General features: G+C 43.4%; 1 protein-coding gene across 1 annotated transcript in view; it reads left to right on the top strand.

The window, feature by feature from the left end:
- The window catches only part of LOC310754208 (uncharacterized protein), a 38,836-nt gene extending 22,695 nt beyond the window's left edge, over positions 1 to 16,141 (top strand). The window contains exons 10-19 of the mRNA XM_083595835.1: positions 3,403 to 3,507; positions 4,356 to 4,549; positions 6,460 to 6,622; positions 7,450 to 7,599; positions 9,142 to 9,302; positions 12,135 to 12,311; positions 12,519 to 12,660; positions 13,114 to 13,301; positions 14,081 to 14,222; positions 15,691 to 16,141. Of these exons, the coding sequence (XP_083451961.1) occupies positions 3,403 to 3,507; positions 4,356 to 4,549; positions 6,460 to 6,622; positions 7,450 to 7,599; positions 9,142 to 9,302; positions 12,135 to 12,311; positions 12,519 to 12,660; positions 13,114 to 13,301; positions 14,081 to 14,222; positions 15,691 to 15,878 (1,610 nt within the window). The 3' untranslated portion in view covers positions 15,879 to 16,141. The remainder of the gene's footprint in view (positions 1 to 3,402; positions 3,508 to 4,355; positions 4,550 to 6,459; positions 6,623 to 7,449; positions 7,600 to 9,141; positions 9,303 to 12,134; positions 12,312 to 12,518; positions 12,661 to 13,113; positions 13,302 to 14,080; positions 14,223 to 15,690) is intronic.
- Positions 16,142 to 18,253: the final 2,112 nt, after the last annotated feature.

The raw sequence follows: 18,253 nt of genomic DNA on the forward strand, positions 1-18,253 counted from the left end.
CGAGAAGAAGGCACACGGTCTCCACTCCGACTTATCCTTCCCCGGCTGAAGAAGCACCGCCCCCACCACCCGGTCTGATGCGTCAGTTTCCACTCTCATGGGTTTTTGTAAATCCACATGCAGGAGCTGTTCTTCCGAAGCGAAGGCCTTTTTCAATTCTTCGAATGCTTGCTCCGCTTCCGCCGTCCAAACAAACTTCTTCTTGCTGCTGAGACAGTCCATGATGGGAGCCGTTAAGTGGGCAAAGTTCTTGATGAACTTCCGATAAAAGTTCCCAAACCCTAAGAATCTTTGCACATCCTTTTTCGTTTTCGGTGTCTTCCATTCCAGTACCGCTTGGACCTTGCCTGGATCCATGGCTAATCCCTTGTCTGACAAGTGGTACCCCAGGAATTCCACCTCCTTGGTGTGAAACTGACACTTCTCTAATTTCACCCACAGTTGGTTTGCTTGCAGTCGGCTCAACACTTCTCTGACGTCCTTTACATGCTGCTCCTCATTCTCTGAATAGACTAATACGTCATCTAGGAAGGCCACACAATTCTTGTAGAGCAGAGGTCCCAGGACGTGGTTCATGAACGATTGAAAACATGCTGAGCCTGCTTGTAATCCAAAAGGCATAACGACATATTCGAAAGCCCCTAGAGGGGTGAACATTGTTGTCTTCCATTCATCCCCCTCCCTTATCCGTATCAGGTTGTATGCCCCCCTCAGGTCCAGTTTAGTAAAAATCTTTCCCTTCCTCACCCTGGTCAAAATGTCATCAATCCTGGGCATAGGGAAAGCCACTGGTTCCGACACGGCATTTAGGGTCCGGTAGTCCACGACCAATCTCGGTTTATCCGTGTTTTTTTTGTCCACAAAAAACACTGGGCTGCCCCCCACCGCTCTGGACTCTCTGATGAAACCTCTCTTCAGGTTTTTGTCAATAAACTCCCTCAACTCCTGCATTTCCCTGTCTGACATGGCATACAGCTTGCCCACAGGGAGCTGGGCTCCAGGGACTAGATTGATCTGGCAGTCAAAGGGTCTATGCGGTGGTAGTTTGTCTGCTTCCCTTTCGCTGAAGACCTGGCTCAGGTCAGTGTATTGTTTGGGAACCTTTCTTTTGTCCGTTACTTCTGTTCCTGCTAGAAAGGCTCTTGCCCCTTCTGGAGCCTTGCCCTCTTTGCAATGTTCTAGGCAATGTGCTGACCCAAAGGAGACCACTCTCTGATGCCAACCCACTAGCGGATCATGCAACGCTAGCCAGCTCATCCCCAAAATAATGGGAGCCCCTCCCAAGGTGGCCACATTGAACGCTATTCTTTCGGTGTGCCTGGCTACCCTCATTACCATTGGGACGGTCTGTAAGCTGACTTCTCCTCCCAACAGCTCTCTCCCATCGATCGTGGTCACCTGCAAGGGGTTGCTTAAAGGGATAGTCTGTATCTGGTGTTCTGCTGCAAACTCCTTGCTCATAAAATTACAGGAGCTGCCTGAGTCCAATAGCGCCCTTATCTTTAAGGGATGTCCGTTTGGCAGCTCTAGCAACACCTCTATCACTAGGGCTGGTCTCGGAGGTTCAGGCCTGGGCACTTTTACTGCTCCTTCGCCTGACTGCTGTGCCCTGATGGTGGCAGTCAGGCGCTGGCTTTTACTTGGTCCTGCCCTTCCTCCTCCTTCCCCCCAACAGCTCCTGCCATCCCTTGCCATTCCTTTCTTTGTGGACAGACCCTGGCAAAATGACCTGGCTGCTGGCAGAGATAACATTTCTTGGGGCTCTTCCCCTCCTTCTTCCGCCCTTCACTGGGATTTGAAACTGCCCGCGCGCGCGCTGTTCCAACTTCCATCGGCTCTGCGGGCGGGAAAGTTGGCTCCGGAATCTCTGGAATGCGGAAATCCCTCCAACGCTCCCCTTTCCCTTCCCGCTTCTCCAAGGCTCTAGCCTCCTGGCGTGCTCCAATGGTCAGCGCTGATTTGGTCAGCTGGTCCATAGACTCCGCCCTGGGCGCCCGGGAAAGTTCATCTTTCACAGCCGAAGAAAGTCCCTCTTCAAAAAGCATTTGAATGGGTTCCGCTGATAGATCCCACCCCAATTTGTGTATCAGCATAGTAAACTCAGTCCAGTACTCACGGACAGATCGGCTCCCCTGTTTACAAGCCATCAACTGTCTGCGCACCACTCCCTGTTCAATCTCGCTGGAAAACATCAGGTCCATGGCGCGAAAAAACTTCCATGCGTCTTTCAAGACTTCATCATGCCTTGCCATCAGGGGTCTAACCCAGTCTCTAGCCCCCCCTTCGAGATGGCTAACCACAAACCCCACTCGCGATTCCTCGTCGGGAAAGTCATCAAACTGCAGATTAAGAGCATACTGCATCTCTGTCCTAAAGGCTTGATAGTTCCTGGGATCCCCCCCAAACTTCTGCACCAATCCTGGCATCTTTCTTCCTTGTGGGGGGGCCTTTGCCCTTTCTGCATCCTGAGCCCTCCTCTCATCGAGTCTCGCCGTTTGCAGCGCTAGCTGGACCTCCAACACCCGGTACCTTTCTTCCAGGCTCGGACTGGCTCCAGCTCCTCCTGCAGCTCCGGTTACGGCTGGGTTGCTCATGATGCTTTCTCTGCACAAGCTGCTTTCAGGGACTGTCGGATTGCTGTGATGGGATGTTGAGCTGCTTGTGCGTAAAGTTACTAATCCCTCAGTGTTTGGCTAAGTCCACAAACCACTGTCTGTAACGGAGCCCCATAAACATGGCTCCGTCAGTCGCTGGCAGAATCCGACAGTGGGCGTTTACGGAATTTCTTCCAGCATAAAAGCTCCTTAACGGAAACACGTCTTCTGGACTCTCTACGTGACAATTTCCGGCGAGGAGTGGGTGTCCCTAGAGGAGGTCCTGAAACCTCCTCGCTGTTCTCGCTGGAATTGTCTCTGAGTCCTCCTTCCGACTCACTATCCCTTGGAACTGCCTCTCTCCCCCTGCTGGTTCCCTCATCAGCTGACAAGTCTCTGCCAGCCTCTGTGAGTCTCTTCCTCTCCAGTTCTCCCGATGGCAGTTCCCTGACAGATAACTCAGGAGTTTTTCCACAAATAAAGCTTAGCCCTAATTTTTAATTGATACGAAAATGTTCTAGAGGCAAGCATGACAATAAGTATTTCTCAAATATATTAACTTAATTAAAAAATATTCTGTTTCCTTCATCCATATCCTATGTCCAAGCTGGAAAATGCATCGGGTAAGAGACTTGTGACTGAACGTGACTGAAAATGAAGGATGAACGCATCAAATATTGACAATGTTTTCAATAGCAGATATGGATTGCACATCGGTTATTTGTACCATGGAGTCTAATTTAATGCTTCTTTTCACAAGGGTGATTGCTTCACTATCTGTGTTGTAACACACTTCCTGTTCATCCAGACTGGCAGGTTCAATGTGACTTTCAGGTCGGCTTGTTCATTGGCCATGAAAGCTCTCCCAATTTATTCAGTCTTCGTATGATTTGCTGCACTACATTTGACAAAGGTAGATAAGGCAGTGGAGAGTTATATATTTCCTTTCAGGGTGGGTGCGTGGCTCACTTGATTTCAGTCAAAACTTGGTGGCATTTCCAGAATTTATTTCCTGCGAAGTAGATCAATTACTTCTTGACGCTGGTTGAAATCGGGAGATGCCAGCTCAGATCTGACTAGGAATCTACTCACAGAGGGGTCTGGCGTATCATCCTTACTGGTATTAGGATGCCCATGGATGGATAAAAGGGTGAGGTTGTCGGTGCTGGGCGGGTGGTTGTGTTTGAATGTGGATATTATGGTTTAAAAGTATATATTACAGTCAGACCTTGGTTTTTGAATAGCTTGGTTCTCGAACATTTTGGCTCCTGAATGCCGTAAACCTGGAAGAGAGCGTTCTAGTTTGTGCACTATTTTTGGAAGCTGAACGTCTGATGGGGCTTCCGCAGCTTCTGTGGCTTCCAATTGGCTGCAGGAGCTGCCTGCAGCCAATTAGAAGCCACATTTTGGTTTTCAAACATTTTGGAAGTTGAACGGACTTCAGGAACGGATTAAATTTGACTTCCAAGGTACGACTGTGTTTAATGGTTGTGTTAAAGGAAATGAGCTTTCATATCAGTTACATGTAAGTCTGTACGCAACCTTGATGTTGAAGAGCATAGAAATTAACCTATTTTCAGCCCAGGTCTAGAGCTTATGTGGATGATTAACCCACCTTTCCTAATGGAACACATACTGGAAATAAAGGAACTAAGATTATTTGGAGAAGGTTGGAGTTGGGGTTTGGCTGGGGTTCTAATAAGCAGTTGTGTTTTCACCTTGTCTTTCTTAAGTAGTTTCCTGGATATATTTGACCAAAAGAAGAGCCTCAGAGGAAGATGGAAGTGGCTGTAACAGGAGCTCTGCTCCTTCTCTGGGTTCTCTTCATCTTCATTTTTTCATCCTCAAAAATGTACAAGAAGAAAAGTCAGCTACCTCCAGGCCCCACTCCCTGGTTCTTCCTGGGGAACCTGCTGCAGAAAGATGTCATGCCTCTGAACAAAAACTATTCAAAGGTAAATCCATTTCTTGTTGCGGTTTCCCTCTGTTCCTTTGTCGCTGTGGCACGGCATAAACAACCATTGTCTGGAATGAAGCAATGTGTAGAGGAAGGACAGAAGGTTAATTGTTCCCTCTTTTGCTTATATACTTTTCCATTCTTCCTTATAATAAAGGCCCAGATTTCTGCTTCCCTTCTCTTTCCTTATTTTTATTTGCATTTTTTATTACTTGATTTTACTAGGTGTTTTTTTTTTTTTTACTGTTGGCATGTGTCTATTTTGCATGCTTTTTAGAGCTTCCCTAAATCAACTTAAGATCCCTCCAGACCATTGGTTTATTCAGCATTCATCATTCATTCTGATTTGCTTGCACAAAACTTAAAAAGAAGTTATATCTTTATTGAACAATTGTTCTGATTTGCTTTCAGGGTGGTTCTATGATAATGAGCATTCATTCATTCTTCATTCATCCTGGTTAACTTGCAGGTTGCTTATAGTCATTTATTCATCCCAGGCTTTTCAATGTATTTCCCCATCGCTTTCAAAACAGCAAAAAGTCCTCCTTTTTAAAGTGGATTTATTGCACTAGGATTATGTTAACTGCACAGACCCAAAATTATGGTATGTGCTTGAATCCTTCTTGCAAAATAAAGACAGTCCGGAGGCACCCTAACTGAAGGACTCACAATAAATAGCAATATTCATTTAGAAAAAGCACATCAGCAGCAATATACATTAGATTTTTACTTTTTTATTTATTTATTAAATTTCTAAACTGCTCATCATCTGCCGATCACAGGGTGGTTTCCAAGATGGAATTCTGAAACCATTAAGTTGCAAGCTAGCTGCATTCGGGTATATGTGTAAACACAACCAGTCAAAGGTAGTGTAGGCACATTGCCAAGCCCTGTCCCTTCCACTGCATGATACCTATAACATGTGAAAAGCTCTCCACTACTCATGGAGACTCTGTGCATACTTTAAAACCCTGATTGTGGTTGGTAGGTCACATGGGAGTAAATTCCAATATACTTCCATAACAGTATTGCACTGTAACCTAAATAATTTTTAGAAGATCACTTAGGGCAGTTGTCCCCAAATGTGATAAATAACAAGCTGAAGCAGAACCAGGCAGCATGTCAAGAAGCATGGCTCTGTATTCATTGATTGGCCTGGACATAATTATATGGTTATGCTTTAGAGATATGAAGCAGTGGTTGATCATACTGAAATGTATGATGTGATACCTATTGCTGTGTCATACCTGTTAAAGTGAATCAAACACCTGATGAAGTTGGTGGGGCTGAATATAAGATTTCACAAGACTCTCTTTCTTTTATGGAGGCAGTTCTAAATGCGGTTCCTCCTCATTCAGGAAGAACAGCGTTCTAGCAGCCCATTCTCCCAGGAGCCATCCAGATGTCCTTTTTATTGCGCATTCATGATTATTTGTACTGTACTCATGGTGACATTGGAGTAGTTATACACAATCCCATTTCGAATACTGTTTGCACTTGCAAAAGTCCTGAGGTGGACACCCTGTTTTGTTCCAGTCAGTGCACGTCCCATAGCTTCCTGTTCAAATACTGTAGCTAGTAATAGCCCAAATGTTCAGGTGTATGTGTCTTTTGTTGCATTCCAGTATATACAATGCATAGATGTAAATTTTATGAAATAAATAAATGTATCCTTCTAGATGGCAATAATGTAATAATACTGAGATGCATTGCAGAACAACTAATAAAGCTGAATTCTGCCACTAATGCACTGTTACTGCATCAATGACATGTTGCAGCATATGCCTGCAAAACCCCGCACAAAACAAGCTGCAGGTGCCCTAAGAGATATTGCAACCGTTCCTTAAGATAATTACTCCAGTGGAAGTTTCACTGCCTAATTAAATAACACTGTCTTTGTGTCTTCAGCTGGTTGAGAAATATGGCCCTATGTTCACTGTCTGGATGGGACCCAAACCTATGGTCGTGCTTTGTGGATTTGATGTGGTAAAAGATGCTCTGATGGATCATGCTGAAGAGTTTGGTGGGCGTATTAGCAGCCCCATCAGTGAACGAATGACCAAAGGCCGTGGTAGGCTATTTCTTCTTATTTTTTATGTATAGCTCAGCTCTACTTTGATTTGTAATGCAGTCCCCAATTCAGGGCCAAACTAGTTGTGTGAGTACCAATAACATTTTGTTCATAAATAGCCAGCACAAAGAAGTCTGAGTAATCTTGGGGCCATAGACAATGGGAAGGAGAAGCTTGACTCTCTCTACTTGCCATCAAAAAGTGTCTTTCTAAAGCTGTATATGCATTTCAGGGCAATTTGTTCCCCATGTGCACCAATGAGAGCTTTTAAGAGGCAATTAGAAACCTCAGAGAGGTGATTATTGTTACCATGGTGGCATGTAGAGAGAGTCTAACCTCCATGGTCCCAGTTTTGCTCAGACTTCTCTGTAGCTGCTATTTGTATAACCATGATAATAAGCATCACGTCTAGGAAAGAAAGAAAGACAAACACTATCAAGCAAGGCATTATTGTTTGCTGTGGCCCGCTTCTCCAAAGAACCATTTTTGAAAATCAATTCCCCCCAAAGATCCAGGGAAGCTGTCCCCTATGCAATCAACAGTGTGGGCTACAGGCAGGCAAGGGGGTGATGCCATGCCTCTTACCATCCATTATTTACTTTGTTATGTAGCACTGGACATATTTATTCAACCAAAGAAACAAAAATCCCTTACACAACAAAGGACTGGGCTCTTGGGGGCAACAATTAGTTGCCAGATTGTATCTACAAATGGGGATATAATTTTAAAGTGGAAAGCACCAGAACTACCTTTTCATGTAGAAACTTCCTGCTGGTTCCTGTTAGGTCAAGAACTGACAAAATGACCTTCACCTCTTTCCCCCCCAGGGATAGTCAACTCTAGTGACATAGAATGGAGAGAGCTGCGCAGATTCACGGTTATGACACTGAGAGACTTTGGAATGGGGAAGAGATCAATGTCTGAGAGGGTGCAGGAGGAAGCTGTTTGCCTGGTGGAGGCACTGGCGGCTACAAAAGGTAATCTAGCTCATTAAAAAATAAAACTGAGAAAGCACTATCCCAGGGCAAGGAGAGGGCATTTATTCGATTGTACCGGTATATTGGAATGGGCACCTATAGTATGTAAGCTTTTGACATAGTTAGAATATGTGGCTGTCGGGCTCAGTGGCTGCAGAGAGGCAAGCTTTTCCCATTTGTACTTTCAACTCTCTGCACGCTCATGTGAACCCCAACTCATGTGTTGAACTTCCAGCTTAATATTTTCCACTAATCCAGTAATGCCTATGACAGTCTACCTACACTTCTTAGGTGTGCACACTGAAGATTATACTGTGTGCAAATTGTTTCAGTGAAAATTGTTGGGTTTATATTTATTTATTTAATTATATACGTTACATATTCAAATGATATAGGTAAGACACATAACTTTGAATATTCAAATACTATAAATAAAACTCGTCATGTATTCTTCGCCTTTAACATTGCAGTTGTATATCCACATTTAATCAACTATTGTTACACCTTTTCCCATAAACACTTGTGACTCCCCTCCCCCCCCATGCATGGCTTCTTTGATTCTATTTACTAATACAGTGGTACCTCGGGTTAAGTACTTAATTTGTTCTGGAGGTCCGTACTTAACCTGAAACTGTTCTTAACCTGAAGCACCACTTTAGCTAATGGGGCCTCCTGCTGCCGCTGCACCACCAGAGCACAATTTATCTTCTCATCCTGAAGCAAAGTTCTTAACCTGAAGCACTATTTCTGGGTTAGCGGAGTCTGTAACCTGAAGCATCTGTAACCTGAAGCGTATGTAACCTGAGGTACCACTGTAATACTAATGTGTTTATACTTACTAACTTATTCAAAATTCCATCTTCAACATCATAATTCTTGTCTTTGTGAGCTCAGTCTATGCTCATCAATAGATTCTGGTTGGAGCATCTTTGTACCATGTAATCATCAACACATTTCCATTCCTTGGGTTTATTTTTATTTAGTGTCAACATGGCCTTGTGAGCCAACTGAAACTCTGCTGCAGGCAATAATAGCAGAATTGGCATCAAATGAGTTAATTAAGCGGAATGTTATGACAGAGAAATGAGGGGGCGGGATTCATTATTTGGACTATGGATGGGGTAGGTGGCGGGGGTGGGTGGGGGGAGAGAAGAAACCCAGTGCCTCTTTTTTCTGCCTCTCACCTCCCAAAAATTATGTTTAATTAGAGTTTAAAAATAAAAATAAAAATTAGCACAGCCCCCTGAATTGACTTAGGACTGGATACAATTTGAGTGTTGCCCAGGTTGCCCTGAATATTGGGTCAGAGCCAATTTGTGGACCCAGATTCAGGCCTCACATCAGGTCGGTGTCGGGGTACAGCTGTGCACTTTACTACTACTTTTAATTTCTTTAACATTTGGTTCTTAGGACTGATGGAAATGCAATCTACCAGGTTCAAGCTGTTTAAACAGTTTTTAGAGTTAATTTTGTATTGGGGTCTGAAGATGGTGGGGTCCACTTTCATCAGGCCTTGCTGACTGTCTTTGGTTCCTCCTACAGGACAGGGCTTTGATCCGACAGCTAGAATCACATCCGCTGTTTCCAATGTGATCTCATCAGTCGTCTTTGGGACTCGCTTTGACTACGCAGACAAGACCTTCCTAAAGCACCAACGCATTATAGAGAACCAACTTGCCTTCTTTCAAACTTTCTTGGGACTGGTAGGTTGTTCCTTCTGTGTTGCAAACATTTTCCTTTCTACCATGAAAAGGAAAAACAAAACCTAGCTTGTGGGAGTATGAACGATGGCACAAAGGGTTCACAAATGTGTGCCTGCCTAACTATCAGATGAAAATAATGTTCTGAAAATGTCTTCGACAGGATTGAGATGGAAATTGACACAATCACAAAGTTCCAGTGATTTCTTTTTTTTTTTTTTTTAAATAATTTTTATTAACCGGCCAATCAAATCAAATCAAATCACATCACATCACATAAATTCCGAATTACAAAGCCGAATTTTGAATTTTGTTGAGGGGACCCATAATTCAAGATCCGAAGGGGGATTCTGATCATCTTCTTGCCACTGCGTTAATGTCCAAATCAGTCCAAACAAAGTTCATAATTCTATCCAGTCTTATCTTGCTGTTTCCACATCACATCTTGTTCATATAATTTCTCTTTTTTCTTCTGATAGTCTCCTTAAGCCGATAAACACCAATAATAATCCTGTGTGAATTTTTCCGTTCTTCCAATCCTCAAATCGAGATGGTTTCCATATATCATCACCTTCATAGATAACAGCGCTCTTTCCATCATTAATTACAGAACTGCCGTTCTTAAGTCCCACTGAGGAGTTTCACCCACAATATAAAAACAGCTCTATTTCTCTATTTCTCCTCTCAGACTTAAGTCTTCCGACAGAACTTCCCAATATGGCGATGGAATTTTTAACTGTGTCATTCCAAAGCCCTTATACATTCCACGCTCTTCTTAAAACATGCTTCGGTTCGAAAGTTTATCTCCACACAGCCTTAAATCCACAGCTTAAGTCCTTAAAACGACATTTCTGACTTATGAGGGGGGGGGATTCTTGTTTAATCACATAAAGGAAAGAAAGGAAAGTTTTTTCCACCTTCCCCATCAGTCCCTTTGCCATACCGAGTCTTGGCGTATCTTCTCATGATTTATACTTGTTCCTCCGACTCGTCTTGTTTTATCAGAGATCTCTTCTGTTAGCAGTCTTTACTCCCCCTTCTTCCTTGAAATATGTGCATTCGCTTCATCCAAATTGTTTCTTTTGAAGTTCTTGCAGCTAGTGGCACGGATCAGAGACGGCGTCCAGGAGTGCCGAAATCCCACAGGAGGGCATTGTGCCTAGTGCCCCCATCCCCACAAATTCGGGGGTGGCAAGGGCAGTCCCCCACCACAATCCTGGGGGGGGGGTAGGGAGGCTATTAACTCCCATCACAGCCTCCAATTTACCTCGTGTGGGTCGGAGAGATGTTATTGTCAGCCATCTTCTGATGCGCCCCTAGTGGTCCCCCAAAGTTCCAGTGATTTCAGGGGAGAAACTGGACCCTTGAGCAAGGCAGGCAGCAGAAAAGTTGGAAGACTTACCTGGGCTGTTTACTAATAGCAGCAGATCTCCCTTTCCTTTCCTGCCCCCCCCTTTACTTTACCATTGCTTCCCCACCCCCTTTAGTTGCCTGACTACCATTTCCCTCTGGATACAATATAACTGTGGAACATTGCAAGAGAGAAATGGCTGCCACCACAAAAAATGGCAGTCACCAACAGGGGCTACACTTTTTGTATGGATGTCACCGTACAGTTTCCATCCCCACAACACCCCAGTACAATGCAGCATACAGGTTTTTCCTAATGTAAGAAAATGGTACCCAAGCTACTGAAGAAAGAGCCATGAGGGTGTGGGGGAAGGGAGAATTGTTGCTATGAATCACAAACTGCTCCCCAGAAATTTACTGCCCTCATAAAACTTCACAATCAGTAAAGGGAACCACATAAATTTCTGTCCCAGCAGGAGCCTTACTTGTTTCATTTTTCAATTTTAAATAATTGTTGATTACTGGGATAGGTCTGTCTATTGTGCAATATGATATGCATTAAAAATGGCAGACGTTTCCACATTAGCGGATGACAAAATAGAAGAAAGACTTGTGCAAAATGCACCAATTGCAGGAGAATGGGAAATTCCAGTTGAAAGTGAGAATGAGTGTTGGAACAGACTGAGGCACATTTGTACATCTATAGAGGTATCCTGGTGGGACGAGTTGCTAAGCGTGGGGAGCCACGCCTAGATCATCAGTTAAAACAAGCTACCCAGGATGTCGTTGTTCTTGTTGTTCTGCCCTTCACCCTAAGGTCCCAGGGCAGGTTACAACAATTGAAACACAAAGTTAAAAACGGTTGAAAACAGCTTATATACACCTCAGATGTCAAAAACCGGAGTGAAAAGGCATGTCTTCAGCATTCGTCAAATCCTGTATAATGAAGAGGCCAGGCACACCTCTGTGTAGAGGAAGTTCCACAACTGAAGGGTTGCCACAGACAATACCTTTTTCTGGACCATGAGCCTCTGAGGGCAGTGCAACAACTAATAGGGTCCCCTTTGCCACTCTTAGCACCCGAGGAAGTCTGCAGGAAAGGAAGTTGTCTTTCAGGTAGTTGGAGCCTGAGTCATTTAGGGCTTTAAAAACTAATATTAACACCTTGAACCAGGCCCAGAGCCAAAGTGGCCACATGTGCAGCTGCTTTATAACAGAGGTTATGTGAGACTTAAACAGAACCCGAACCAGTAATCTGGATTTTGGACCAGTTGACATTTCTGAGTCATTTTCAAGGGAAGCCCCATCATCCCTAGCCCTTAGGAATGAGGTAAAATGAACCAGAAGCTCAACAGTTCCTGCTGGATTTCCAAAATAAGTGATTAAAAACAACTGCTTTATCACTTTTCAGCCAGAATCTTTGTGGCATAGTATAAAAAGATGGATTTACAATATTTAAGGCTGTGTGTGTCATCTTCATTTCAGCTGTACTCTGCTGTCCCCAAAATATTGGACTGCTTTCCTGGAAGACACCAAAAGATTTTTTCTGATACTGATGAGTTGTGTGATTTCATCCGTGAGAATGTGAAACTACACAGGCAGACGCTGGATCCTCAGAACATCCGTGACTTTATTGACTGCTTTCTTATCAAGTCTGAGAAGGTATGTGGGTCAAAAAATTTATTTGCACCAGTATGGGTGCCCAGTTATGTCCTAGTCCATGTGGGGAAGGGATACCAGGCCAACCAGAGTGCCCCTCTGTTTCACCCATGATGCTCATTCGAACAGGCTAAGCTGTCTCCATTTTGCCATCTTTCCTTATAGTGAAATTTTCTCTCTCTCCCCACCCCCTTTCCCTCTGCCTCATAGGAACAAAAGTCTGCGAGTGACATCTTCAGAACTGAAAACCTTGTCATGACAGTGTTTAGCCTTTTTTCGGCTGGGACAGGAAGCACAAGCGTTTTCTTGATCTCTGGCCTCATGGTGATGTCTAAGTTGCCACATATTCAAGGTATTCAGATACCCCAGAGAAGTTTAAAGTGGATGGGACTATGATGGGCTCCACTAGTAATCACACATGAAAAGACATCCCATGGACTAGGAGGTTTCCATTAGCATTCTGCATCAGCCTGAACCTCCCCTCAATGTTAAAAAATAAAAAGGGTTTTGAGGGCTCCCTGGTGTCTTCAAATGGCACTTATGTCCAGGGGTAGGAACATTGCCAGAAGAGGAGGGACCTCAGAATTCTGGAAGCACATTTTCCAAATGATATTTGTTACAGGAAAAGTCCAGCAGGAGATCAACAAGGTGGTAAGGCTCTGGCACAGAGGAATGAGTGGAAATCACTCAAGAGGAGAATTTGTGTTGGCATGAGTTTTCATTATGTCGGAGAGTGCCCAAGGTTTTCACTCTGTCAGATGAGAAGCAGAATCTGAATCCAGGAAATATCTCTTTTTCATTACAGCAAAAGTCCAACAGGAAATTGATGAGGTGACGAGTGCCACCCGTGCCCCTAGCATGGAAGATCGTGTGAGGATGCCTTTCACCAATGCAGTTATCCATGAGATTCTACGATACCCACTATTAAATAATGAGACCTTTCCGCGTACAATGTCTTGTGATACAAAATTCAGGGGGTTCACCATCCCTAAGGTATGATGGCCCAGCATTTTGTCATGATAATTGTGGAGAAGAAATGGAGCAGTTTCAGGAACTGATCATATAAAGGGCCCTGGAATTGCCCTCATGGAGGCAGGGATGAGATCAGTAGTGATTTTGTTGGCCTAAGCAAATGAACTGAAGGAACTAGTGACAGAGAAGAATTTTGTTTGTTCGATTCACATCTTAAAATGAACCAACGGAATTAGTATTTCACAGAACTATGCATACAAAATGTATCTTTTATGGGTTTAGTTGTTTAGTGGGAAAATGCACACAGAAGCACACAAGAAAGCACACAAAAATATATTTTAGATTGAGAATGGGTACATAAATGTGTGTTTTAGGGGAAAGTGCATACAAAAAGATGTAGAATATAAATGCTAGTGTTTGGTGAGGTTTTAAAACAGAAATTCTCTGATGGGATAGAGCAGAATTATGACTGAATGCTGGTGGAACTGTCACAGAACAGAACTATAATGATCCCTCTGTCCCCGAAAGGAGCTGATAGATGCAGCCAGCTGTTTATGCTTCAATTTCATAATTTTTAAAAAAGAAATTCTACTGGTCATATTGATTGGAGTGGAATGTAAGGCAGTGTGTACTTGTGGACTAATACAGGAGTGGAACAGAATAAATCCGCTCATCCCTAGTGGAAGCCCATTCTTCTAAGTTAGCATCCCCATTTTATCATTTTATCATAGTATGGCTATTTCCTAGATAGTCATGAATTGAGACCAAAAATGTAAATCTGCCGTCTTCTATCCCTGAAGGGCGCTGCTGTTGCTCCAATGTTCACTTCTGTGCACCGTGACCCTCTCCAGTGGGAGTCTCCAGAACAGTTCAATCCTGGACATTTCTTGGATGCGAAAGGCCAGTTCAAGAAGAAAGATGCCTTAATACCCTTTTCGGCAGGTAACTATACGAGCCTGTGGTAACTTCTGTGCAAACAATGCCATTTCCATTTTCTTTCAAGAGACAGTGTAAGGAAAGAGATATGGCTGCGCTGTGGTCTAAACCACCGAGCCTCTTGTGGTTCCCAATCAGAAGTTAGCGGTTTGAATCCCCGCGACGGGGTGAGCTCCCATTGCTCGGTCCCAGCTCCTGCCAACCTAGCAATTCGAAAGCACACCAGTGCAAGTAGATAGACAGGTACCGCTGTGGCGGGAAGGTAAATGGCATTTCTGTGCACTGCTCTGGTTTCGCCAGAAGTGGCTTAGTCATGCTGGCCACATGACCCAGAAAAACTGTATGCAGGCATATGCCAGCTCCCTCGGCCTGTAAAGTAAGATGAGCGCTACAACCCTAGAGTTGTCCGTGACTGGATTTAACTGTCGGGTCCTTTGCCTTTACCTTTACAAAGCACCAACCTTTTATTCTTCTGTACAATATCTCTGGAAAGGAAGTGAAACAACATCATTTCCATTGATGCTGGGATTGTTTTGAACTGTCAACAGACCCCATGTTTTGCAATTTCCCTGAAGGATTACATGGGACCCTGTTGTAAGCTGATGGCATGCACCACTTTTTAAAAGGAGGCAGTGCCCTCTGTCCAGCTTCTAATAGGCTTCTCCTCACAAAGGCACTGTGATTTGAAGTAAAATGAGAGACCTATAAAGTCATTCCCTGGTTGGACATGCCAGTCTTGTAATTATATTTCCCTCCCTGGTATTTTCTGTGAGTAGGGGATGGCACAAAAACATATGATATTGTTTGAAAAAAATTAAAGTACATCTGGGTCAGGAGTCACTGTGCGTGCAGTGTGGGGCTAGAAAAGGATAAATAAACTGGAATCTTTGGAAAACATGAAGTTAAATTCCTCCCATTCTGTGGTTGGAGAACTGCATCAGAAAATCTGTACAAGTGAAACTTTTGAAGATTGGTTGTGTTTCCGTTCTCATATGGTTTCAGAAAGGGTGCATTTGATAGACTGAACTTTAAATGTGAACTGAATCTCATGTTTCCCCATCTCTATGTCAGGCCAATCATAATATTATTAGTCTTAGTCTTACTCTTAGTTTTAGTCTTGATTTTAGTATTCCTCACCTTTTCCCATAATGTGACTCAATATATTATACTCTAGCTGCAGTACATTTTTGGGGGTGCATTAGTATTTCCAGTCCCCAAACCAACATTGCATGAATTCACTAGGGGTGGATCTGCACACAGGAAATATAAAGCTATAAATAAGTCAGAAATTAAATTGTTATATGATTTAATTGCATAGAAAAGGATTTTTGCTCTCCACCACCATCTGGTGTTGCATGTTTATAACACATTCAAAACGTTATTTTTTTGACTAATGGAGCTGAGTCCTAGGTTTCCTGCTCACTGTGTAGATTTTTGGGTTACTGGTTAGCTGTGCCTTCTTTTTCTTTGCCAGGGAAGCGGGCATGCGTTGGGGAAGCCTTGGCGCGAATGGAGCTCTTCCTGTTCTTCAGTATTCTGCTCCAGAACTTCACCTTCCAGCTGGTTGGAGCTGCAAAAGATATGGATTTAGCCTCTTTGTTCACGGAGATCACAGCTAAAAATGTCTGTCCTCTAATGAAAGCCATCAGACGTTCAGTGTGATCTTGTGACAAAAGATAAGCAGAAAGAATGTGGTCAGTGGCTCCCAGAATATTTGTAGTAGGTAGAACAGGAGTACTGCGAGGTGCCTTCCTTCACTCATTCAACACCTCTCAGTTTCACATAAGGGTAATAGCCCTAGATATCAGGTATTAAAAGTTTTCTTAGCATGGCAAAAGAGAAGAGCCTTTGACCTTTCAATCCCTAATGTCCAGTCAACTGTTCATGGGCTCATTAGCACTTAATAAAATGTTCCACATCATCAACTATTGCAGTGTGTGTATGTGTTTTTTAATTCCCCCCCTCATATACTGTTATAAACATTTGCTCTCTTCTGCAGATTATATTGAGGGGTTTTTTGTTCTCTCAAGTATATATGGCTTCTTGATTTCAGTTTAACTACAAATAGGGCTGTTGGCAATATCTGGTTTTCAACATCGCAAAATATCCCTAGGTAAATATTGCAATATACCGATATATCACAATGTCTGAAATAAGGATGGAGCTATGTAGAGGCATTGGCTGGCTTCATGGTTTTCCCCCCATTGTGATTTTGCATGGCACACGTGCGCACACACATCATGATTCACAATATATTACCAGGTCAAAAATTATGAAACCGACAGCACAATATAGATTTTAAACTGGTTTTGGATGCTATATTAATATATCGCCCAACTACTAATAGGGATGAAAGTGGATTTCATTTTCATTTTCTCTTTTTTTTAATGATCATGCCCGGATTGGAACACAAGCATTCAAATCAGATTGCATGTCTATAGACCTTTCTGGGAATGATTATTTTTATTCACCCCACCTCTTCATTTTAACACGGCAGTCTGTGGGCTTTCTGTCAATTTCCCCCTTTCTTCTTAAAAACTATTTCCAGCCACTTGAAGCAGCTAGAAAGCACAGTGTTTGCTGTGTTCATTGAAATGTTTTAAGTAAAAAAGCCCCTGGAAGTGGCAATGCATTGCTGCTGGCCACATTTTCCTGACTAATTCTATGTATTCCCCCCGCCCCCCAAAATACCACAAAAAGAGCCTAAGTCCCAAGCACTCACTGTCCAAATTGTGCTCACTGTGTGAGGGGGAAGCTTGCCTTGCCAGTTCAAAGCTCCTTGCAGAGATGTCACTGTGACATAATATTAAACTGCAAAGAACTCATGATGATAAGGCTCAGTAGGCTGAGTCACCTCTGCAAAGCAAGTCAAAAAGGTGGCGATTTTGCTGCCAAAACTAGTGAAGTGAGTACAGCGCCATGCTTTTGAAGGTGAAGGGGCAGTAGGTGAAGGGGCAGTGTTGGTCCAGGAGAATTGTAGGTTTTTCTTTCCATTTGTCAGAAGTGTTGGTCAGATTGCAAAAGTCACAGATCCTTTAGAAGCCAGAATCCCACCTCTCTGAGGGCGAAACTAGATGTGGTGCTAATTGCAGAAATGCAATCAGATTCCTCATCTTATCCTCCAGATAACCCTGGAGAAGCCTAAACCGCCTCTGAAAAAGATAGATGACAAAGGTTGTAGATACTTCCAAAACCAGAAATTCCACCTTTCTGAACTTGTATCTATTTTGTGTTTTGTCAGAAGCAAATGTAGAGGTTATGATTAAAATGTCCTGAATTGAAGGCGAGAACTCTCTTGTGTTTTTCATAGTAGGGTAATAAAGGGAAATTCAGCAGGTGAAGGTTTTCACACTTGTGTCAAACTGGATTCTTCTTCTGCACAAGAATTCTGGCACTGCCTTATGTTGCATCTGGTCATGGTACTGTCAGAGTGATGGGTCAGATTACCCAGTAATTTCTTGTGGTGTTCCAGGAAGCAGAAAGATTACCCCAGATTGGATTACCCCACTGTACCGTCTTTCTAGCTTACAATACTCAAGGCAGTATACAAGCTGAAGAAACAAAGAATGTACACCTTATAACAAAAATGTGATAATAAAACATAACATATCCATCCCACCTCCTGGGCATGTTTATGACCACATGCTGTGGTAATTCAGCAAGGTTTTAAAAGCGTTCTCCCTCCCTGGTGTCAGTGGCAGATCTTGGGGTCTCAAATTTCAGGGGCCAAAAATTTGGCACCCCAGCCTCTTGTGCTCCATTCGAAATAAAAGCTGTGGCATCTCGGAAGCTCTGTGCCCAGTGTCACCAAACCCATTGCACTTCCTTAAATCTGCTTCCGCTGGTATGTTCACCTGACATGCACACTGTAAGGGTTCCAAGCAATTGCTCGAGAGCAAGCAGGCAAATAACTGCCTACTTGGTAGTAAAGCCTTGCTTTAGCTGCTAAAATAAACTTTATCTGTCCAGAGCACCACTCTCCTGTGGCTGGCTCATTCACTGGAAGAATCCGTGAGTGGGCGGTTCTTAAACTTTCC

Source organism: Podarcis filfolensis (assembly GCF_964270895.1).
Source record: "Podarcis filfolensis genome assembly, chromosome: 2".
NCBI classification, from domain to species: Eukaryota; Metazoa; Chordata; class Lepidosauria; order Squamata; family Lacertidae; genus Podarcis; species Podarcis filfolensis.